A 21,014-nucleotide genomic window follows, 5' to 3' on the forward strand; every position below is an offset into this window, starting at 1 on the left:
AAAATGTGGGAAAAGAAAGAAATACTCGCATTTGTATGGCATTTTCCATGACCACAGATATCACCAGCCACTTTACAGTTAATGAAGTACATTTGAAGTACAATCAATGTTAAAATGTAAGAGACACAGGAACCAAATTACACGCAGCTCCCACAGACAGCAACATGATAATGGCCAGACAATGTTTTTGTGATGTCGATTAAGAGATAGATACCAGCTAAAGCTCGGGGGTTTTAAATCCCCTGTTCTTCCTCAAAACATTGCTAACAAATCTTTTACACCCTCTCAAGCAGGGGCCTATAGTTTAACAGCTTTTCCAGGGGAAAACATCTGAGACAGGATTCCTTCAGAACTGCTCTGTGGTGTCGGCTTCAATCTTTGTGCTCATGTCCTGTATTCAGAAGTGAGTATGAGACTGAGTTGACGTTTTACCCAGCTGCAATCTGCAAACTTCTGCATTAGACTACAACAAGTTTGACCTTGCAATGGTGGTTGTTAATAATGCCTCACTGTGATGCTCCACTGTTCCAGTTCGGGGCAGCCTGAAACAGAGGGCATGCTTTGATGTTTAAGTGTCACCTATGGATATAATTTCCTTCCCTGACATATGCAAATAATGCCAGTGGAACGGTGGTAGGTTGGTCCTGAAAAGGCAAAAAGTGTAGAACAACATTGAGGAAAGCTTATTGCACAAATTGTAAACGGATAAATTTTCATGCAGGTTGACTGTAGCCTGTTGCTTTGCTCAGCAAATGGCACATTGATTGGCGGAATCTGGTCACATCAGCCAGATGGTGGTGGTGGAGGATTACTTTTCGGACTGGAGTACTGAGACTGCAAAGATCAATGCTCATTCCACTGCTTTTTGTTATTTATACAGAAGATTTGAATGTGAATATAGGGGGTATGGTTTGTAGATGACAACAAAATTGGTGGTGTAGTTCACAGCGCAGATTACCTCAGAATATAATGGAACCTTGATCAGATGGGCAAAAAGGCCAAAGAGTAGCAGGTGGAGTTTAATTTAGATGAATATGAGGCACTGTATTTTGGAGAGGCAAATCGGGCAGGACTTATACACTTAATGGTAAGATCCTGGGGAGTGTTGCTGAACAAAGAGACCTTGGAGGAAGGTTCATAGTTCCTTTAAAGTGGAGTCACAGGGAGACAGGGTTGTGAAGAAGGTGTTTGGTATTTAGAATCCCTACAAGTGTGGGAACAGGCCCTTTGGCCCGACAAGTCTATACTGATTCTCACAGCATCCCACCCAGACCCATTCCCCTATAACCCACCTAATCTACACATCCCTGAACACCACAGGCAATCTAGCATGGCTAATCCACCTAACCTACACATCTTTGGACTATGGGAGGAAACCTGAGCACCTGGAGGAGACCCACACACAGTGAGAACGTGCAAACTCCACACGGACAGTCACCCGAGGGTGGAATCAGACCCGGGTCCCTGGCACTGTGAGGCCGCACTGTTAACCACTGAGCCACCGTGCGGCCCAAATGGTTGAGCAGACACAAAGAGCTAATTCTCAATCCTGTTCTGCAGTTTATGTAAAACAAAAATCAGACGCACCATCCTAGTGCACTTCACAAGGATTTCCTGAATTTTCTATTTGAATTCCAACCGGCATTGATCCTCATTCTAATTCAGATGTTCATCATTTCATCGGTTTAGAATGTTGACTGAGAGATTATGAAGGAACGGCAATATAGTTCCAAACATGTCTTCAAGGGTAAACATGTAATGAGCAGTATTCTCATGCATCCATTGCCTTCATCCTTCTAGGTGGCAGAGATTGCAGATGTGGAAGTTGTTGTTGAAGCAGACTTGCATAGATGCTGCAGCGCATCTTGGAGATGGTACACACTGCTGCTACTGCGCATCAGTGGTGAAGGAAATAAAGGTGTCGAATGGGGGGCCAACCCAGCAGTTTGCCTTGTCCTGGATGGAATCAGGCTTCCTGAATAGTTTGTGGGAGCTGCAAATATCCAAGCAAGCGTACAACATTTCATCACACTTCTGGGCCTTGCAGATAGTGGACAGACTTTGGGAAATCAGGTGGTAAGTTACTTGCTGCAAATTTCCTAGCCTCTGAAATGTTCTTGTAGCCATAGTACTTTTCTAGCTGATCCATTTCAGTTTCTGGTCATCAAGATAACAAATGGGAGACAGTGGGAGATTCAGGAATGGTAATGTCATTGAATATAAAGGAAAGATTAGCAGATTCGTTGTTCTCGGAGATGTTTATTGCCCGGCAATTGTACACTACAAATATTACTTGGCCAGGTCCTGCTGAATTTGGACCTGGACTGCTTCGCTATTTGAAGAGTCATGGCTGGTGTTAAATATTGTCTAATCATTATTAATCACATCCCCACCTCTGACTTTATGTTGGAACAAAGATCACTAATGAAACAGTTGAAGACATTTAGGCCCAGGACAGTAGTCTGAGGAACTCTTGCAGCAATGTCTTGGACTGTGACGATTGACCTCTAACAACCACAGCCATTTTGATTTGTGCTAGAGATGACTTTCACCAATGAAGAGGTTTCATTGTGGCTTTAATTTTGTTAGGGCTCCTTAATGCAATACTCAAATGTTGCCTTGATTTTGAAGACAGTAACTCTTTAAACCTCGAGTTTAGCTCTTTGTCCATGTTTTTAAAAAGGTTGTAATGCAGCCAGGAACTTTGTGGCTCTGACAGAATTCCAAGTGAGCATCAGCGAGCAAGCTATTGTTGTTTAAGTGCTACTTGATAGCACTGTCGACTACTCATTCCACTGCTTTCCTTAAAACTGCAGTGCTCAGCACCATTCGGAACTTAGTGTCTCTCTGAAGGCAGGGGCGTACAATCTGGGATTTCAGCATATGGCTGCAGAATTTATTCAGGGCACCAAGATGGCTAGCTAATGGCACAGCAGGATAGAGCACAAGTTTCTAGCTGCAGTACTGGAGGCTTTGATTATAGCAATGAAGATGTCCTTTGTCCATAGTGAGCCAGGAAGTCTCTCCGGATCATATCTAAGCAGACAGACTGGTTGCGGTCAAACCAAGCAGAATAACTAAGCAGAAGACCTGGAATCAGCAGCACAGGTTTAGTGACCTCAAACGACTGATGGCTGTTGGTGAAACTGTCTCCAACTGTGAAAATTAAACCACTGAACGATACTTCTGCTGTATCGGGGTTCTGCCAGTTACACACACACAATTTTAACTTGGTAATACATTAGACTGCATCTGAAACACTGTATGTGGATATTTTGAAGAAGTCTTTGTAACGCAGAAGAATAACCAACAATTTGAAGTTTCTCTCAATTTGAAATGGCAACCCAATTAAATTATTAGAGCATCTCTCACATGCCTATGTTACTATTATTGTTTCTTTCTCTATAGCTGCATAACATTGTTCTGTTTCAATTAAGGTCCTGGAAACAAAGAAGACAGTGGGGAATCTCTCAAAGGATCAGTGATTGCAGCTAAGTTTGGAATCAGTTTCCCAACCCGACTGACCGACCATCAAGGAATCTCATTAACAAGCCTCGGTTGTGGAAAATCACTGATGACTTATGTTTCTTTGAGGGTCAATCATAATGTCTTTTTATTGTTTTGTGTGTGCCAAGAATTTAATGACAGTTGTGCAAATTCACATTTTTATTCTAGGCAGAGACCTGCTTTTTGTAAGGCTTTTTTGGAACTTCTGTCTCTGCAGTCAGGGTGCTGTCTTGTAGTGCCATGGACGTGTATGTCATCCAAATGACAAATTACTCATTTACTCTCTTCAGAAGTGTTTGACTTGGTCCTCTTGAAAACATCTGGTTTAATGTGATACCAAAGATGAAAGCAGAACGAGCTGAAAAGCATAATTAAGATTGTTAAGAGATAGTAAGAACTGTCAATGTTGGAATCAGAGATAACACAGTGTGGAGCTGGAGGAACACAGCAGGTCAGGCAGCATCAGAGGAGCAAGAAAGCTGAGCTTTCTGGTCGGGACCCTTCTGAAGAAACCGGGGGGCGGGGGGGGGGGGGGGGGGAATACTCTTTGTTTTATTCCTTGTCAAAAGCTTTTGCCAAAACACAGTACTATTTAAAAACTTAATGAAGAAGATGCTGTTGGCAACATTTGCCAAGCTGTCAGTTACTGAAGGCATAGATGGATTTCTCTCTGGACTACATTATTTAATTGCATCAAATGTACACAGAGGCTGAGTGAATCATTTGGCTTAGGAACTGTCATGAGTCCGAAAGAGCACCTGGTTGGCTCCGTGATGGTGATATAAAATCTTTATGTACATTCTGTCAAGTTCCTCTTTAACTTTCTCCAGAAATGACAGTGACAATAAAATCTAAAATCTAAATCTAAATCTGGGAATGTACAAACTTATAGGCTTATCATCATGAAGCAACATATTAAAATGTTCATTTTTGAATTTAGCAAACTCCTGAAAGAGCTGTGTGAATTATTTGTGGGATTCTGTCCCTTTGTCCTGCTGGTTACCTCCTTTAGAAGTACCAGTTGGTTACATACATTTCAGTAAAAAAAGTCTTTTGATTGTGCAAGATGTAATAAACCTCATTAATCTCTTGGTCCCTGTAGCCAGGTATGGTGGTAAACTTTTAATTTGGAGATCTATACTGCCTTGGCTTTGTAATTTAGATGGTTGAATGTATGCTGCCTTGAATCACTTCAAATGGTCATCAATACAAGAATACCTGCACCAGTATCAAATATGAATGTAGTTTTAAAGCCTTTACTTTGTAAAATAACTGACCAAAATGTTTTCTTTTTTTTAACTTCCAAGGATATCTCTTCTCCCACTTCTTTATTTCCAATTTCCTGGATAGTCTGCTTTACAGAGGGAATCATTCTCTTGCTTTCTTCTTTTGCTTGCATACTTAGAACTGCATAACAATTTGAAGTGTCCTGTCTTTTGTCATTGGAAACATTCCGCTGGCCAATCTCGGGCTACTGCTTAGTGCCCAATGACAGCACTTTGAAGTATCTGCGGATAGGACTCCCACTCTTTGTCTGCTTTTGGAGGGCTCCTGAATGGACTGAACTACCCTTATTGGGCCCATCCAACTAACAAATTCATTTAGAGTCTCAATATTTACAAGGATATGGTTTGTTTATGCACCTGAAGTTCAGCCTGTCTAGTGTGTTTAAAATGTTTGAGTGTTAGGTTGCCTTTTGTCTGCAGCAAATCTGACAATTTTTCATCTCTGCCAATGAATTTGTAGCTTGTCTTCCAAAGTACCATATCCATAGCAGCTGACTAGTCAAATTGGGATCTGGAAGAAACAATTTAGACTCCTCTGGTCATTGATGACTCCAATTGCATTTGCTCAATTACGAAGTTCTGTTTTGGGCTGAAATATGTACTAAATGCTTTAATTCAGCTTCAATATTCAAGATTTCTCTTCAACCCTCATCTCATCAGGATATCATGAGTAATGGATCCCATTCGCACACAAGAATGTAATAACCTGGTACCTTTGCTCTTTGGTGTGCAAATACAGCACTGTTTCCTTCCTCTGGAATTGTTTTTCAATAACTCCCAATGCTGATCTCCCCATGGGTTATGAAACAGCTGCAGAAGAGACAATGACTGCAGACTAGTTTTGATATCGCTACTGATTTGAGTGCCTCAAGCGGTCGTCTTCAGATTTTTAAGTTTTGTTGATGGTATCATTTTATTGTTAGATTAATATCACAACCATTGTTATCATGGTTTTTGGTTGGGTTTCGCTTTGCATAATATTTGAACATCTCACCAGATACAGTGTCATAGAGTTGTACAGCATGGAAGCAAAGCTTCAGTCCATGTCGACCAGATATCCCAAATTAATCTAGTCCCATTTGCTAGCATTTGGCCCTAATCTCTCTAACCCCTTACGATTCATACACACATCGAAATGCTTTTAAATGATACAATTGTACACACCTCCTCTGGCAGGTCAGGCCATACACACACCTCCCACACCCTCTGTGTGAAAAAGTTGCCATTCACCTTAAACATTTCCCCTCTCATCTTAAAACTATGCCCTCTTATGTTGGACTCCCCTATCCTGGGAAAAAGACCTTGGCTATTCACCCAATCCATCTCCCTCATTATTTTATAAACCTGTATAAGGTGACACCTCAGCCTCCAACACTCCAGGGGAAAAAAGCCCCAGCCTATTTAGTCTGTCCCTATAGCTCAAATCCTCCAATCTCACCATTTCAAATTTAAAAACATTTTTCCTACAGCAGGGAGACCAGAATTGAACACAGTATTCTAAAAGTGGCTTCACCAATATCCTGTACAGCTGCAATATGATCTCCCAGCCCCGATACTCATTGCACTGAAGGCAAGCATACTAAAGGCTTTCTTCACCACCCTATCTACCCACAACTCCACTTTCAAGGAACGATGCACCCTCACCCCTAGGTGTCTTTGTTCTGAAAGACTTCACAGGGCCATACCATTAACTTTGTAAGTCCTGCTCTGGATTGCCTCACCAAAATGCCCGACTGCACATTTATCTAAATTAAACTCCACCTTCCATCCATTGGCCCAACTTATCAAGGTCCCATTGTACTCTGAGATAAACTTCTTCACTGTTCACTACACTAACAATTTCAGTTTCATCTGCAAACTTACTAACCATACCTCCTATATTCACATCCAAAACATTTATTTACATGATAAAAAGCAGTGGATCCTGCACCGATCCTTATAGCATACCACTTAGTCACAGGGCTCCAGTCTGACAAACAACCCTCAACCACTGCCCTCTGTTCCATATCTTCAAGCCAGATTTGTATCCAATTGGCTAGATTCAAAGAGTGACTAAGATCTGACTCTGACAGATTCCTGAAAAGCTCTTTAATTTATACCAGAATATATTCTATACTTCAAGGTAAGACTGCTGCTGTCACCACTGCATAACAATATAAATCAGTATCTCATTACATCAGTATTGTAGAGTTTATGGATCCAGTGTTAATCTGTTGTTACCTTGGAAAAAAAAACACAGCACTGGATGGAAGTCCATCATGGAATGAGGGCATTGCTAGCTAGGTCAACATTTACTGCAGTAGTGATTGTAATGAAGTCAGCCAAGTGGACCTCACAGAATGAGTTCCCTGATTGGGCTGTTGATCTGGTCTAATCAGGGAGCCCTGGCTGACGATAAGTACAAGATTGTCAGACAGCCTGTCCACCCTGGGAGGTGGCTGTGAGGGAGCTGGATCTATGTCAAGGACTTGCTACCTGTAAATAAAGGGTGACTTGGTGATAGGATACTGACCTCTGCGGAGTTATTTCATTTGCCCAGAAAGTGCCTAAGAAGAAGAACTAGCAAGGTAATGGGCCAAATCAGAACAAATGCCACCTGAAAGAAAACAGCACCAACAGAATGGTCTTACCAGTGTGTATCTGGGGTTTATAAACAGCAAAAGTGTTAGGTCCTTCGGTTCAACATATTCACATCAGACATCAAAAATGCAGCTTAATCTAACGCCATTTTCCAGCATTTAACCCCAAGCCTTGTATATTATATCACTTTAACTGTCTATTAAATAGATTGTCACCAACGAAGGGGTGAATTACCTTTCACTAATGGTCCCAGAGACCAGTCTCAAACGTCAGAGCCAACGAAGTCGGCGTGATGATGTCAAACCCATGACGATCCCGACACGTCAATGGCGTGGTCGTGACAGTGCGGCGGCCGGCCTGTGTGCGTGATGACGTCAATCCGTCGACTGTCTCGATCGCGTCGACCAACGTGCGCCCGACGACGTCAGGCGCAGGTCGTCGCCAACGACGCCATCTTGGCCGGTGCCGGATTTCTGAGTATTCCTCACTTTTCGCTCTCTGACTGTTTGGTGGTGGGGTCGGGGTGGGCTGAATAAAAAAGACCTCCGCTCCTTCCCCCCTGCCCCCTTTCCCCCCCCTCCCCCATTCCGGTCCGATAGGAGAATGTCCGCCTTTTCTGAGTCAGCTCTGGAAAAGAAGCTGGCGGAGCTGAGCAACTCGCAGCAGAGCGTGCAGACGCTGTCCTTGTGGCTGATCCACCACCGCAAGCACTCCAAGACCATCGTGCTGGTGTGGCACCGAGAGCTCAAGAAAGGTGAGCGCGGCCGGCGCCTGGTACCAGGGCACAGGATGTACACACACGCCCAAGATTACACGCAGCAGGGCTGTACTCTCACCCAAATGGAGAAGCCAGGCTTCACCTTCCATTCCATCAGGCCTTGCCTCGGCGGGGTTGGAGGGGAGGACTTAAGTTTTGGGATTCTGCTTTATATACATCGCAGGCGAGGAATGCCATGCCCTGCTATGCTATGCTATGCCATGCCAAGTTGAAGGTGGTGTTTTCTTCTGTATCGTTACTTTCCGTACATCTGTTTGGGTAGCGACTAGTATTTTTTCCCTCAAAGACATGGAGCGTTTGCATTAAAGCAGGGGAAATTATCTGGTTTAGCTGATAGGAGATTAGTCTTAGTCTTCAAACACAGCTCCTTTGCCTTCTCAGTATTATGTATCCTATCAATTTACGGACATATTTTGGAGATAACTTTGTTATACCATAGTTTTCTACAGTTTTGCATTCTTGTTGCCAGATTTGATGCCAGCAAGCTGAAGTTACTTTCTTTGTGGTCAAGTGATGGTTTTTGTTTCATGATGTAAATTTAAAACTGGAGATCTGTATTAACTTGTACAGTGAGTTCAATTAATCATTTAAGCCTGTAATATCCCAAGAATGTCTTTGTCCAAAGAGTTAATTTGAAACATTAACGTTTAGTTTTATTCTTTGGTGCTAATGAATAAACCAAGACTCAATGCCATGTGGTTAAAGTTCAGATGAATATTGTCTGACAGGAGAAGTGCTTTGCAATTCATGTTTGTTGAATCCTAAATATAGTTTTAATTTGGATTCAATTTTTCTGAGAAGGACCACCAAATCTATGCAGATGGAGTTGTTAGTTTGATTTAGATCACAGATTTAAGATGAAGTTAAAATTCTAGTTGCCATTCAGAGGGGACATTACACTTTCAAATGCATACTAAAATTAGATTAACCATACTAAAATTCTCATGATAGCTGTAATGACCACATTTCATCATCTGTATGTAGAAGGTAAGGGCTAAATAATTCGTCTTGAAAAGCCAAACTAGCATTGCTGAAAAATATCTTTTTAAAAAACTGTATGAAGAATATGAAGGGAAGAAAATATTTGCTTATAGGATATGGGTGTCCCTGGCATTTATTTCCCATCCCTAATTTTCTAGACTTCGTTTAAAAATCAACCGCATTGTGTGTCTAGAATTCCACGTAAACCAGGTAAGGATGGTTGATTTCCTTCACTGAACAATTTTGGTGAACCAAACAGCTTGGTTGCTGTTTCATGCTTTCTATTTCAGACTTTTTCCAGTGGAGAGCAAAACTGTGAAAAGTAAGATTTGAGACCATTTATTTTTTCCCCAACTACGTGAGACTCTCTTTAAATTCTCAATTGAATTTGTCTGGTGTATCCAGTTTAGTCAAAATAGTAGCTTGTAACACCTGTTGATACTCTCCCTCTTGCTTGTTTGCTCTCTTGGCAGAAAAGCAGCGATGTTGTCGTAAATGCGCCTAAGTTTCAGAAGTTGACAATTGGAGCTGATGTGGATTGTGTTGTGCTCGGCCTGCTCTATCCAATGTGTCCATAAAAGAACGTTTGTGGCAGAATGAAAACAACTGAATTTTAAATATGTTAATCTTGAAATGTCAGTGAATTTCTTCCCTTGAGAGATGAAGGTGGGATTTGGAGTGGGCATATGGTAATAGTTGGCGAAAGTCACCTGTTCGTGCAGAGAATGAGAATTTTTTTTTGTAAAATTCTTTTATGGCATCTAGATGGAACCTGGTAGTCAGCATGATCTTGAAATAGTATGTGATCCAAGCTCCTTTGCAACATTCCAAAGATACATTGTTTAAGTCATGTTTTTCTGGCAAACTTTTTAATTACCTTTGTTAAAACGATGTTCTACAACTTAATTTTTGTAACATGGTTGAGTACTTCCTTGGAAAGGAAATGGGGATAGGCACTTGGTATCTCAAGATGAGGTGGAGATGATTTTGGATAAATAGGTGAATGTTTTGACTTCCAGTAAATGAGGGGAAATTAGACACTCACCATTAAGATTGCAAGTTTACTCTGACAGCATCTAGCTGTTGTCTGATAGTTGCAGGGCGAAAGTATGAAAACTGAATACGGGTGCAACAATGAGTAGACTCAGCTGTAGATTTGCTGCTCCAGTGATATGTTTGCAGCGACTTGCTGAATATTTTTTTGTATACAGGTTGGGAATAGGGTAGCCTGAAACTTGGCATGCTGCTTCATGGCTAACAACAAATTTGACCTCTAATTTATGTATTTTTACAGCTTTGACTCTGATAACATTCTTGCTCAGGTCAGCTGGATCTTGACTGTAGCTCCCTGTTAAGGTTTGAGCATGTGATCTGGCAGAAACTATTAAGGGAATGCTGCATTGTCAAAATTGCAAATGTTTTTAGGTCTGTTGCTAACTGAAACTGTTTAAATTGATGGAACAGAACTTATTCAAAAAAAGTGGGAGATTTTCTACACCTTAAGCATTTATTTCTCAACTAATCAGCCTGCCATTCATGCCCTAATCTTGGATTCTTGTGTAAAGTTGCATCACATTCTGTATTGTAATTTTAATCTTGATTTAAATGAGACAGGAGTGTTTCAACATGAAATAAGTAGAATGGTACACGCATCTCCAACAGCACTTGAGGTTCAACACCATTAAGGATAAAACAATGTGCTTGATTAGCACCCTATCTGAGATAAACTATCAACACACTGTCCCTCCTCAGAGACAGAGCAACAGTGTGTACAGTCTACAAGATGTACTGCAAGAACCCACCAAGAATCCATAGACCACACTTTCTAATCCAGTGACCTCCATCATCAGAAGGGCAAGGACAGCAGATACCTGGACGTACTTGGAACTGTATTACTTGCCTTCACTCAGAGTCACAATCCTAGAATTCCTTCCTAGCAGCACGCTGGGAGTATCTATACCATCTAGAAGGCAGCTCACCACTACCTTTTTCGAAGGTATTAAGGATTCGAAATAAATGACAGCCTAGTAAGTGCTGCCCACATCGTGTGAATTAATTTTTGGAAGTAGCATTTTCAATCATTTATTATGTGTGGAATTGCCTTGTATGTTTTAGGATCTTATTGAAGGTTGTTTAACTTTGAATTTTTTCTTTGTCTTCTCATTCCTCCTCACTGTCTTCAATAAAAAATATAATTTACCGATTGCTCATTGTGTAAAGACTGCTCATGTTGGAGCAAGAATGCTTTTCAACTTGCACTGCTTCAAAAGATTTTGGATTTTCGGACACTCAGAATATTAAAAAGAGCCATTTGGCCCAACCGTTCATGTTCTTTTGACAAAGTTGTCCGATTGGTCCACTGTCCTGGTCTATCTTAGCCCTTCTGTTTTTCCTCATTGTTTAAGGCCTTGTACCTTTTCTAAAAGTTACTTTCAAGTCTGCTTTCACCTTAAAGCATTCCCTGGATAAATGAAGTGTTTTTTTTTTAAAAAACTCTATCAGGGAATGCTTTAAGGTGAAAGCAGACTTGAAAGTAACTTTTAGAAAAGGTACAAGGCCTTAAACAATGAAGAATGTTTGTTTATTTAAATTTGTATCAACTGGGTGATAATTCTGTTATGCCCGGCTATAGTTCATTTTAAACGCACCTTGTTTGATTCTTTAGTGGCTCCCAATGTTTCGTGCTGTCATTCTTATTGTGCTTTTAATCTATTGCGCCTTTTGACCTATCATAAATTTTCTCTTTTGATCTTTGCTCTCCTCCTCTCCCTTTCCCCGACTCTGTTCATACTTAAAATGTTAGGGAGTTCTAATTTTTTTCTAATTCTGATGAGTCATCAGTCTAAACTATTAATTCTGTCTCTCTCTCCGCAGATGCTGCTTGATGCAACAAGTGTTTTCAGCATTTTCTGTTTGCAGATGCTGGAAAGCAGAAATACAATGTTCCACTTTTGTTTTTACCTCATTTATTTGATTACCAACCTTATTGCCAGCTGAAAGTTTTGTCCTGATTCCTCTGTCAAAACCCATTATGATTTTAAAATGTCCTCCACTCTCCCATTACCTATTTCTGCTGTAAAGTGAAACAATCTTTATCTTTATCTAGTCTGTCTACTTTCCAGATGTTGTTCCGGTCATTCTCCCTTGTGTCCTTTTCAAAGAAATGCCCGGAATTGGACACAGTACTCTGGTTGGGCTTAATCAGTGATGTAAAAAGGTTTAGCTTGACTTCTTTATCTTTATTCTCATACCTCTACGATACTATATCCAGCATCCAGTGTGATTTTTATAATGGCTTCATCGCCCTTTCTGCCTCTGTCAAAAATCTGGACTTATGAATCCCATTTTCTTTGTTTCAATACCTCCTTTAAAATTTTACCGTTTAGTTTATACACACATTCTAACTAGTACAAATGGCTTCAGACTTCTATGTATTAATCTACATATTAACCTTCATCTGAGATGTATGTCCACTTTCCCAGTCAAGTCTTTCCGTGTTTTCCTACTCTGCTGCTCGCTGCCATGCTATCTTTCCAAGTTTTGTGTTCAGCAGGCTTTGAAATCGTTCTCTCCAGGCACTGAAAGCTCTTTTCTATAAATCTAAGAAATAGGAGCAGAAGTAGGCTGTTTGACCTCTTAAGATTCTTCTGTCTTTCATTTGAGATAATGGCAATTTGTTTTTGAAACTCTAGATTCCCATCTTCCCTTGATTTAGCTTTAATTCCATTTTTCTCACCAGAGTTTGTCTACCTCTGTTTAAAAACCTTAAATAGCCTTAATTCTATTGCTTTCTGAGAAGAAAGTTGCACTAACCAGAGAACTTCTCATCTCAGTCCTAAAGAAGGATCCCTAGTCTGGACTCCTCCTCCATAGGAGGAAGCATCCTTTTATGTTCACTTCATGAAGACCATTTCAGGGACTTATATGCTTCAATCAAGCCATCTCACTCCTCCAGCAGACACAGGCCCAGTCTTCTTTCTTTCAGTCTATCCTCCTGCAGTATACTATATTTATACCTGAAATGAGCAGTAAATCTGCTTGAATGCATTTATCTTCTTTCTTAAATAAGTAAACAAAAACTGCACACTGCTTTCAAGACGTGACCTCACTAACGTCATGCATAACTAAAGCATAACATCCTTCTATGTTCAGTTTCTCTTGTCATAGAAAGGTATAACCTATAACTAAGGCTGATGGAATGCCCTGTACTGACTCTGACTCATGCACTGGAGCACCTAAATTCCTCTGCGACTCAGTGTTTGCAAACATTCTGTTTAAAAAATACTGTGCTTTTTTTGCCAAAATGAACAACTTCACAACTTCCCATGTTATACTCCCATCTGGCAAATTTTGCCTACTCATTCAGCCAATCTGTCTGCAAGCCTTGTATGTCTTCACGACAGGCTTCTGTACCTAGCTTTGTTTTATTTGTGAATTTAGCCATGATACATCTGCTCCCTTCATCCAAATCATTGATGTAAATTGTAAAATGTTGAGGCCATGGGGCTCCACTTGTCACATATTCGAATCAGATTCTCATTTATGTATACTGTTTGGCTGGCAGGCAAAAAATGATCTGTCCACGCTAATAAATTGCCCTTCTAAGCCTGGATTTCTATTTTCCTTTAATAAGCTTATAACCTCTTTTAATGATCCAGCTCCTTTGCCGTGGCCGGTGTCAAGTATGCTGGCCTTTCTGCCTTCTTTTCCCTTGAATAAGGGTCACGTTTGCTACTTTGCAGTCAACTGGAACCTTTTCTGACTCTCTGGGATTTGAAAAATTAGTATGAAAATAATCACCTCCCCAACCACCCTCCTTTAAAACTCTATGATGATATCCATCTAGACCCAAAGACTTGTCAGCTCAAGGCTCCATCCAGATGCTAGGTTATATTTTCCATTTCATGAGGTTTTCCTCTCTCTTTATCTCCTGATTTAGAGCTGTTACTGGAATGGTCTTTGTACCTACTATGGTGACGACAGTTTTTCAAGGGCTATCCTTGAAGACTACTTTTTCTAAGTCTTTGTCTCCGTGACTTCATTTTTAGTTAATGCAATATTTCGGTATATGTGTGGACATATGGAATTTTTGCTGTCTGAAGCAACATTGAAAGATTTCAAAATCCTCCACTATGAAATTTAACTTAATAAACTCACATCCACAATGCACAAGAAAAGCATTAATTTCCCCAGATACCACAGTTATTAAATTGGCAATAACTAATAGGTGTAATTTAACGCAACTTTATTTAAAAAAAACTTGGCATTTTTGTGGGAATGAATATATAATCACCCCAAAAACACTAATTTCCATGATGGGAAAAGTGCATTGGAAATTGAGCCCTACTATTCCAAAAGTTGTCTCAAATGTTTAAGTGACCAGTCTAATCACTCAGGTAGTCAATTTGTCTAACTTTGACCACTAGCTTTCATCAATAAGAAAATTAAAAACTAACTACAACAAACATTTCCTTTTAAGGATCCTCCAACAGTGGATTATTAATTAATAAATATTTAATAAATTCAAACTGCACCCCCTTGTAAATACAAACATGCACACATTCACAAATGAAGTGGGTAAGGCTAATAGTTTTGCAGAACTATTGTAAGTAGGAAATATTACACAGAATAAACAAATCTATGGATTAAGACTCCCAAAAGTACAGAAGATAATGAAATAAGAACAAGACTAGCCCATTCAACCCCACTAGTTTGCTCTACCATTCAGTTGGTCATCACTGCTCCATTTCTCTGCCAATCCCTACATTGTGGTGCACCTCTGCCAACCTTCATCTTTTATTTCATATCAGATTTGAGCAAGTTGGTTTATATGCAATTTATCAAATGCTCTGTTGAGTTTTCTTATTTATAACTTTTTTTCCATTGGGGTGTAGTAGGCATTACTGCAAGGCAGGTGTTTGTATTGCCCAACCCTAAATCCCTGAAGATAGCTGCTACCATCATCCTTCTGAACAGCACTGTGTTCAAGAGGTGCTAACTCTGTGACAGTTCAGGAGTAATGATTATGATTCTAAGTCTGGTTAAGATGTGGTTTGAGGATGAACTTGCAGGCAATGGTGTGCCGTGTGTTTGCTGTCCTTGCTATTCTAGATCGTAGAGGTAATGAGTTTGAAAGTAAAAACAGAAATTGGTGAAACTCAGTAGGTCTGGAAGAAAGCAGAGTTAATTTTTTGAGTCAGGTGAGTGTTCAAAATTGATGGCAACTAGGAAAAGCTGGCATTTATGCTGAAGACTGGGGGGGTAGATTTTAAGCAGACACCCACGGTGGAGTGGTGGGAGAGAGAGAGAGAGAGAGAGAGAGATGATTGCTGTTGGTAGATTAGTGGACTATGGATGGCAGGCTAGAACAGGAGAGAAGCTGAATAAGTGGTAGAGAGCTGAGAGTAGCAAAGAATGGGTAGTCTGTGCTGAAAGCAAACTACATGATGCAATAATAGGTCTGAGAGTTCTTTTAGTCAAGCATTTAAAAGGCATTACCTCAAAAGTTTTAGCAAGTTTTATTGCATTGCATCTTGTTGACAATACACATGACTACCACAATGCGACAGTGGTCAAGGGACTGCATGTAGAATGTGTTAATTGAGGTGTAAATCATATAAACTTCTTTGTTCTGGAAGCTGCACTCATATGGGCAAGTGGAAATTATTGTATTGCACTCCTTATGCTTTGTAAACATTAGGTAGGCTTTGACGTGTTGGGAGATGAGTATTTCACCAGAGAATTTTCAGCCTTGTAAGATGCAGAATTGCATGGCTGGTCAAGTTCAGTTTCTGGTCAATGGTTTAACAACAACACCCCCCACCCCGGGGGCATTCAGCAATGCCATTGACTGCCATGGGGTAATTGAATTGTCTCTTGACTGTAGGCTATTGTCTGGCAATGGGTGGCACAAGTGTTTCTTGCTACTTGTGAACCCAGGCTTAAATTTTGTCTCGAACTTGCTACATTTGGGCACAGGCTACGGCATTTCTGAAAGAATGATAAAAAATATCCCCATTTCTGATCTTATGATGGAAGGGACGTCTTTGATAAAGTATCTGAAAATAATTTTTGGCAGTGATATTACCCTTAGAAACTCCTACAGTGGTGGTTTTACTGGCCACCTTCTCAAAGCTACATGAAGCTAATCTGCCCACTACATTCTCAATCAGTGTCAGTGAACGTCGGTGATCATTCCGTTAATCAAAAGCTTGTGCCACCATCTGTTTTAAGTTTGTGCGACCTGTCTTGTTGTAGCAGTGTTGTTCATTGCATTAGCCTGCTGGCACCATCGAGGTGGCAGCAGAACTGGGGACTCCTGGTTGGAGGGCAAATATGGGGTCAGCAATGTGACCCAGGACTGGAGGCGGTGAGGTGGGCCCAGCAGTGAAGAGATGGTGCCTAAAGGGTGGTGGGTCCGGTGCAGGCAGCAGCAAGGTGATGGAGCGTTAGTGCCACACGTGGTGTTGGTTAGTTGGCGTGGAACTCTTTTTAGTTTTTTTTAAATTCTTAAACTATTCTCCATCAGTATTATCTTCTATCATATTTATTAAACTATTCAAAATGTGCCAGATTATGGCAACTATTGAAGCCTTTCACTATTTTACTGTATTGACTGTAAAATGCAAGTGGCATTAAATCATTTTGTTCATAGACAATGCAGATATGACTAATAGCATTTTTAATTAGTAAGTAACCAAGTAACACACTTGGATAATTTTAGTAGTTGTATTTGCTTGCAGAAAGAATGGTCTTTTACTTTATTTTTGAACTTTTTTAAACAGTACACAATATGTTCCTTGATTTGAGCTTTATATCTTTGGTTGTTTTGTCTCTGTAGTCCATGAAAACAGTGCACTGACAGCTTTGTTTGGAGAGAGGAACTATCATTAGGGGCAGTGCTACCATTTTTTAATAATCACTCAAGCCAGCGGGAAGAACACAAAGACGTTGCCAGATCATGAAATGGGGTATATCAAGACCAAATAACATCCAGCCATGTAAATGGACAGCAGGGCCAAATCTCTTTGAGCAAGTCAAAATTTTACTTTCAAATTCTAGGAGAAAAACTAGAATTTGCACTGGAATGCCTTCATTGTATTCATGCCTGAACTCTGAAATTTGATTCAAAAATCTAGACTATCATAATCCATGCTGAATGGTGGTGGATGCAATGTGCATATATACTTGATGTATATTTACTATATTGTTTGGAAGGAGTCTATAAAACGTGCCACAGCAATGTGGGTGGTCAGCCAATAATTTCTATATAAAAACACCTACATTATAACAATAACTTGCATTTATGTTGCACCCTTTGTGTCCTGCTTTCGTGGGAGTGTCATTGAACAGAATATTATGTGGAGCCTTTTATAAAGGAATATTAGCAGATTATGAGCAAAAGCGTGGTCAGACAGAATGCCTTAAAGGTGGAACAAGAGGCTCAGGAAATAAACTCTAGAGTTTACATCTTTGGCAACTGAAAGCACAGTGGGGTGATTTTTATTTTTAAACTTGGAGTTTTGGAGCTCCACCAGATCTGATTTTTGATAGAAGTGTTGTCAGGCTGGGGAAGATTAGAGAGTGTGAGGAGTCAGACCATTGAAATTTAAAAATCAGTGTTGCTTAACTGGGAGCTTGAAAATAGTAATGTTTGAATATTGCTTATTTTCTGAATGTTTGCAGCTTTTTGATTTAATGAAAGTATGCTTCAGACCTTTCCTGTTTTTACCAGAATCCAAATGGCATTACTTTTATCCACCCTGCCTCCCAGGTTTTGGTTACTTTGACTGTGTTTAGGAAATAACCCCTCCCCCCTTTATGTTCAACACCATTGAAATCTGAGATAACCGTGTAGAGCTGGATGAAAACATCAGGCAGCATCTTAGGAGCAAAAAAGCTGACGTTTCAGGCCTAGACCTACCTTCAGAAATGGGGGAGTGAGAGGGGGAGAGGGTTCTGGAAATAAATAGGGAGAGAGGGGGAGGCGGATCGAAAATGGATAATGCAGTGGAAGAGCGGTCCCCTGAGGTTTGTCTGGAGGGAGGAGGGTAACTGCTTCAGGTTAGGCATCCCTAGAAGAGGCTTCTGCCTCCCCCTCGCTCCCTATTTATTTCAGAACCCTCATTCCCCCTCCCTCATTTCTGAGGAAGAGTCTAGGCCTGAAACGTCAACTTTTTTGCTCCTAAGATGCTGCTTGGCCAGCTGTGTTCATCCAGCTCGACACTTTATCTTGGACTCTACTGCATCTGCAGTTCCTATTATCTCTGATACCATTGAAATCCTGTTTAGTGTAGCACTCTTCCCTCTGAACTTAGGTTGTGGTTTCAAGCCATGTTCCAGCTCATGAACGCTTAGAGTGAGCAGGCACTACATTGTTGTATAGAGAGAAGGTACTGTTTAGCATGAACTTAGCGGATATGAACTTTAAGGAGAGACTAGAAAAACAAAAAGACCATGCCACATCATGCAAGGCTGAGGGGAGACGTGATACAAGCCTACAAAGTTATAACACTAAACAACTGCAACTCCCAGTCGAGCACCGTTTCAACTCCCCCCTCCCGTTCCTTAGACAACATGTCCATCCTGGGCCACCTGCAGTGCCACAACAATGCCACCGGAAGGTTGCAGGAACAGCAACTCATATTCTGCTCGGGAACCCTGCAGCCCAATGGTATCAATGTTGACTTCACCAGCTTCAAAATCTCCCCTCCCCCACTGCATCCCAAAACTAGCCCAGCTCGTCCCCGTCTCCCTAACCTGTCTGCCCTCCCACCTATCCACCCACATCTACCTATTAACCTCATCCCGCCCCCTTGACCTGTCTGTCCTCCCTGGACTGACCTATCCCTTCTCTAACGCCCCACCTGCACTCGCCTTTACTGGCTCCATCCCTGCCTGTTTTACTTGTCTGTCTCCTCTGCACTTATCTTCTCCTGTATCTATCATCTATCTGCTTCCCCTCTCTCGTTATTTATTTCAGAACCCCCTTTCCCTCCCCTATTTCTGAAGAAGGATCTAGGCCTGAAACATCAGCCTTCCTGCTCCTTTGCTGCTTGGCCTGCTGTGTTCATTCAGCTCTGCTCCTTGTTATCTCAAAGTTATGAGGTGCATTGATAGGGTTGATGGTCAGAATCTCTTCTTTTTTTCCCCCAAGAGTTTAAATGCCTAGAACTAGGGGGCATGCTTTTAAGGTGAAAGGGGGAAAGTTTTTTTTTTAACACAGCAAGTGATAGGAGTCTGGAATGTGCTGCCAGGGATGGTGGTGGAGGCAGGTATGATAAGGGTGTTTAAGATACTTTTAGGTCAGTACATGTTTGTCATGATATTGTGTGCTGTACAGTTCTGTGTTCTATATTTGTGGACCTTCCATGTAAGTTGGCTGCTCCTCTGCATTGAAACACCGTTGAGCAAAAGTACTAATTAAAGTGAAATGCTTTAGGACATCACAAGGCTGTGAAGGTACTATATAAATAAAAAATTGTTTCCCATTTCTCTGTATGCAGCTTAGCTGGAGTGTCAGAATATTAAAATGCTCAATCCACGAGTGTTTCTTTGAAATGAATACACAAACTGAAGAAAATATTCAGCTTTTTATTTTTTCTAGTGAAAAACTACAACCCATTGACAAATATTAAATAACACTAGATCTCTTGACTTTTTTCCAATTTTTGTCCACAGCTAAACCAAGTAGAAAACTGACCTTTCTTTATCTGGCAAATGACGTGATCCAGAACAGTAAGAAAAAGGGACCAGAATTTACCAAGGATTTTGCTCCAGTTTTGGTGGATGCGTTTTCACATGTTTCAAGGTACTAAATCTATTCACTGCAAATCTGCCAATCCAGAGTTCTGTTAATAACTTGTCCACTTCAGATATTAAATGCCTGTAATAATCAAGTTATCTGATTAGGAATTATTCTGAAATATTGAGGTTGTGTTCCAACTTTTTATCTGAAAGGCAGTCTCTTTGCTCTTTGAAAAATATCTGCGCAGTCACTTCTAAAGGATGTCTGAGCAATTAGGTTTTAGAGAATCAATGTTTTTTTTTCAAAGCAATAGAATATGCACTTAAAAATAACAGTCTAACCAACAAGGGCAAAACCTAGTGGGGAGCTATTTTTCTTCTACCTTGAGTGTCTTGAAGTTGAGATGTCTTTTTTTAAAAAATAAACTAAATGGAAATAAATTAATTAGAAGTGTACTTCAGTAAACATGTGCCAAATATTGAAAAAACTTCTTCTGGTCTAAACTGATTGTTGGGCTGTCTGTTCTGGCAACTGTACCATCCTTGAAAATGTTCCCTACTTTTTTTCTAAAGAGTTCTCCAATTTTATTTGGGTTTTGCTCAAAATTTGTTATCAACAAGCAAACTGCCTTCCCAAACCTTTTTAAGAAGCTTCTTTTATAAATTAGTCCTGTTAAATTCAACCTCTCATTATCCTTCCCACTGAAGGTTTAATACCCTTGCAACCTCTGTCTTGCTGCTACTGCACTGTGGCTTCTCTGCTGCACTGGGAGTGGTAAGAATACTACAAAGTCATGGACTTGCACCACAGCATTGAGAGCTGCTAGAGGAAAGAAAAAGGAAAGTATTTGAACAAAAATTTGTTTGTGAAACTGAATTTTAAGGAAACCAGCTAATAATGTGCTGTATAAAATTTACCTCATGAGAAGTAAGATACTGATCTTGACTGGTTCTGTAACAGCAAGTAACCAGGTGAGTCTAACACTCCTCTTTACTCTTCCTAAGCAGCAACCAGAATCTATTCTGACTGACCCACTACTGTAGTCTGTGAAGATGCAACTGTATCTGTGCAGCAGGAGGTGCTATTATGAAAAGGGAAAGAATCGCAAACCGTAACTTTTATGTCTTGAGTGGGA

The 21,014-nt window shown here is 40.5% G+C and overlaps 1 protein-coding gene across 1 annotated transcript in view; it reads left to right on the forward strand.

Moving 5' to 3' along the window:
* The first annotated feature begins 7,795 nt into the window (after positions 1–7,795).
* LOC125461198 (regulation of nuclear pre-mRNA domain-containing protein 1B-like) overlaps positions 7,796–21,014 on the forward strand; it is a 54,081-nt gene continuing 40,862 nt past the window's right edge. Inside the window, exons 1-2 of the mRNA XM_048549694.2 lie at positions 7,796–8,127; positions 19,813–19,942. Coding sequence (XP_048405651.1) covers positions 7,977–8,127; positions 19,813–19,942 — 281 coding nt within the window. The 5' untranslated portion in view covers positions 7,796–7,976. The remainder of the gene's footprint in view (positions 8,128–19,812; positions 19,943–21,014) is intronic.

This window comes from Stegostoma tigrinum, chromosome 2 (genome assembly GCF_030684315.1).
Source record: "Stegostoma tigrinum isolate sSteTig4 chromosome 2, sSteTig4.hap1, whole genome shotgun sequence".
Lineage (NCBI taxonomy): Eukaryota > Metazoa > Chordata > Chondrichthyes > Orectolobiformes > Stegostomatidae > Stegostoma > Stegostoma tigrinum.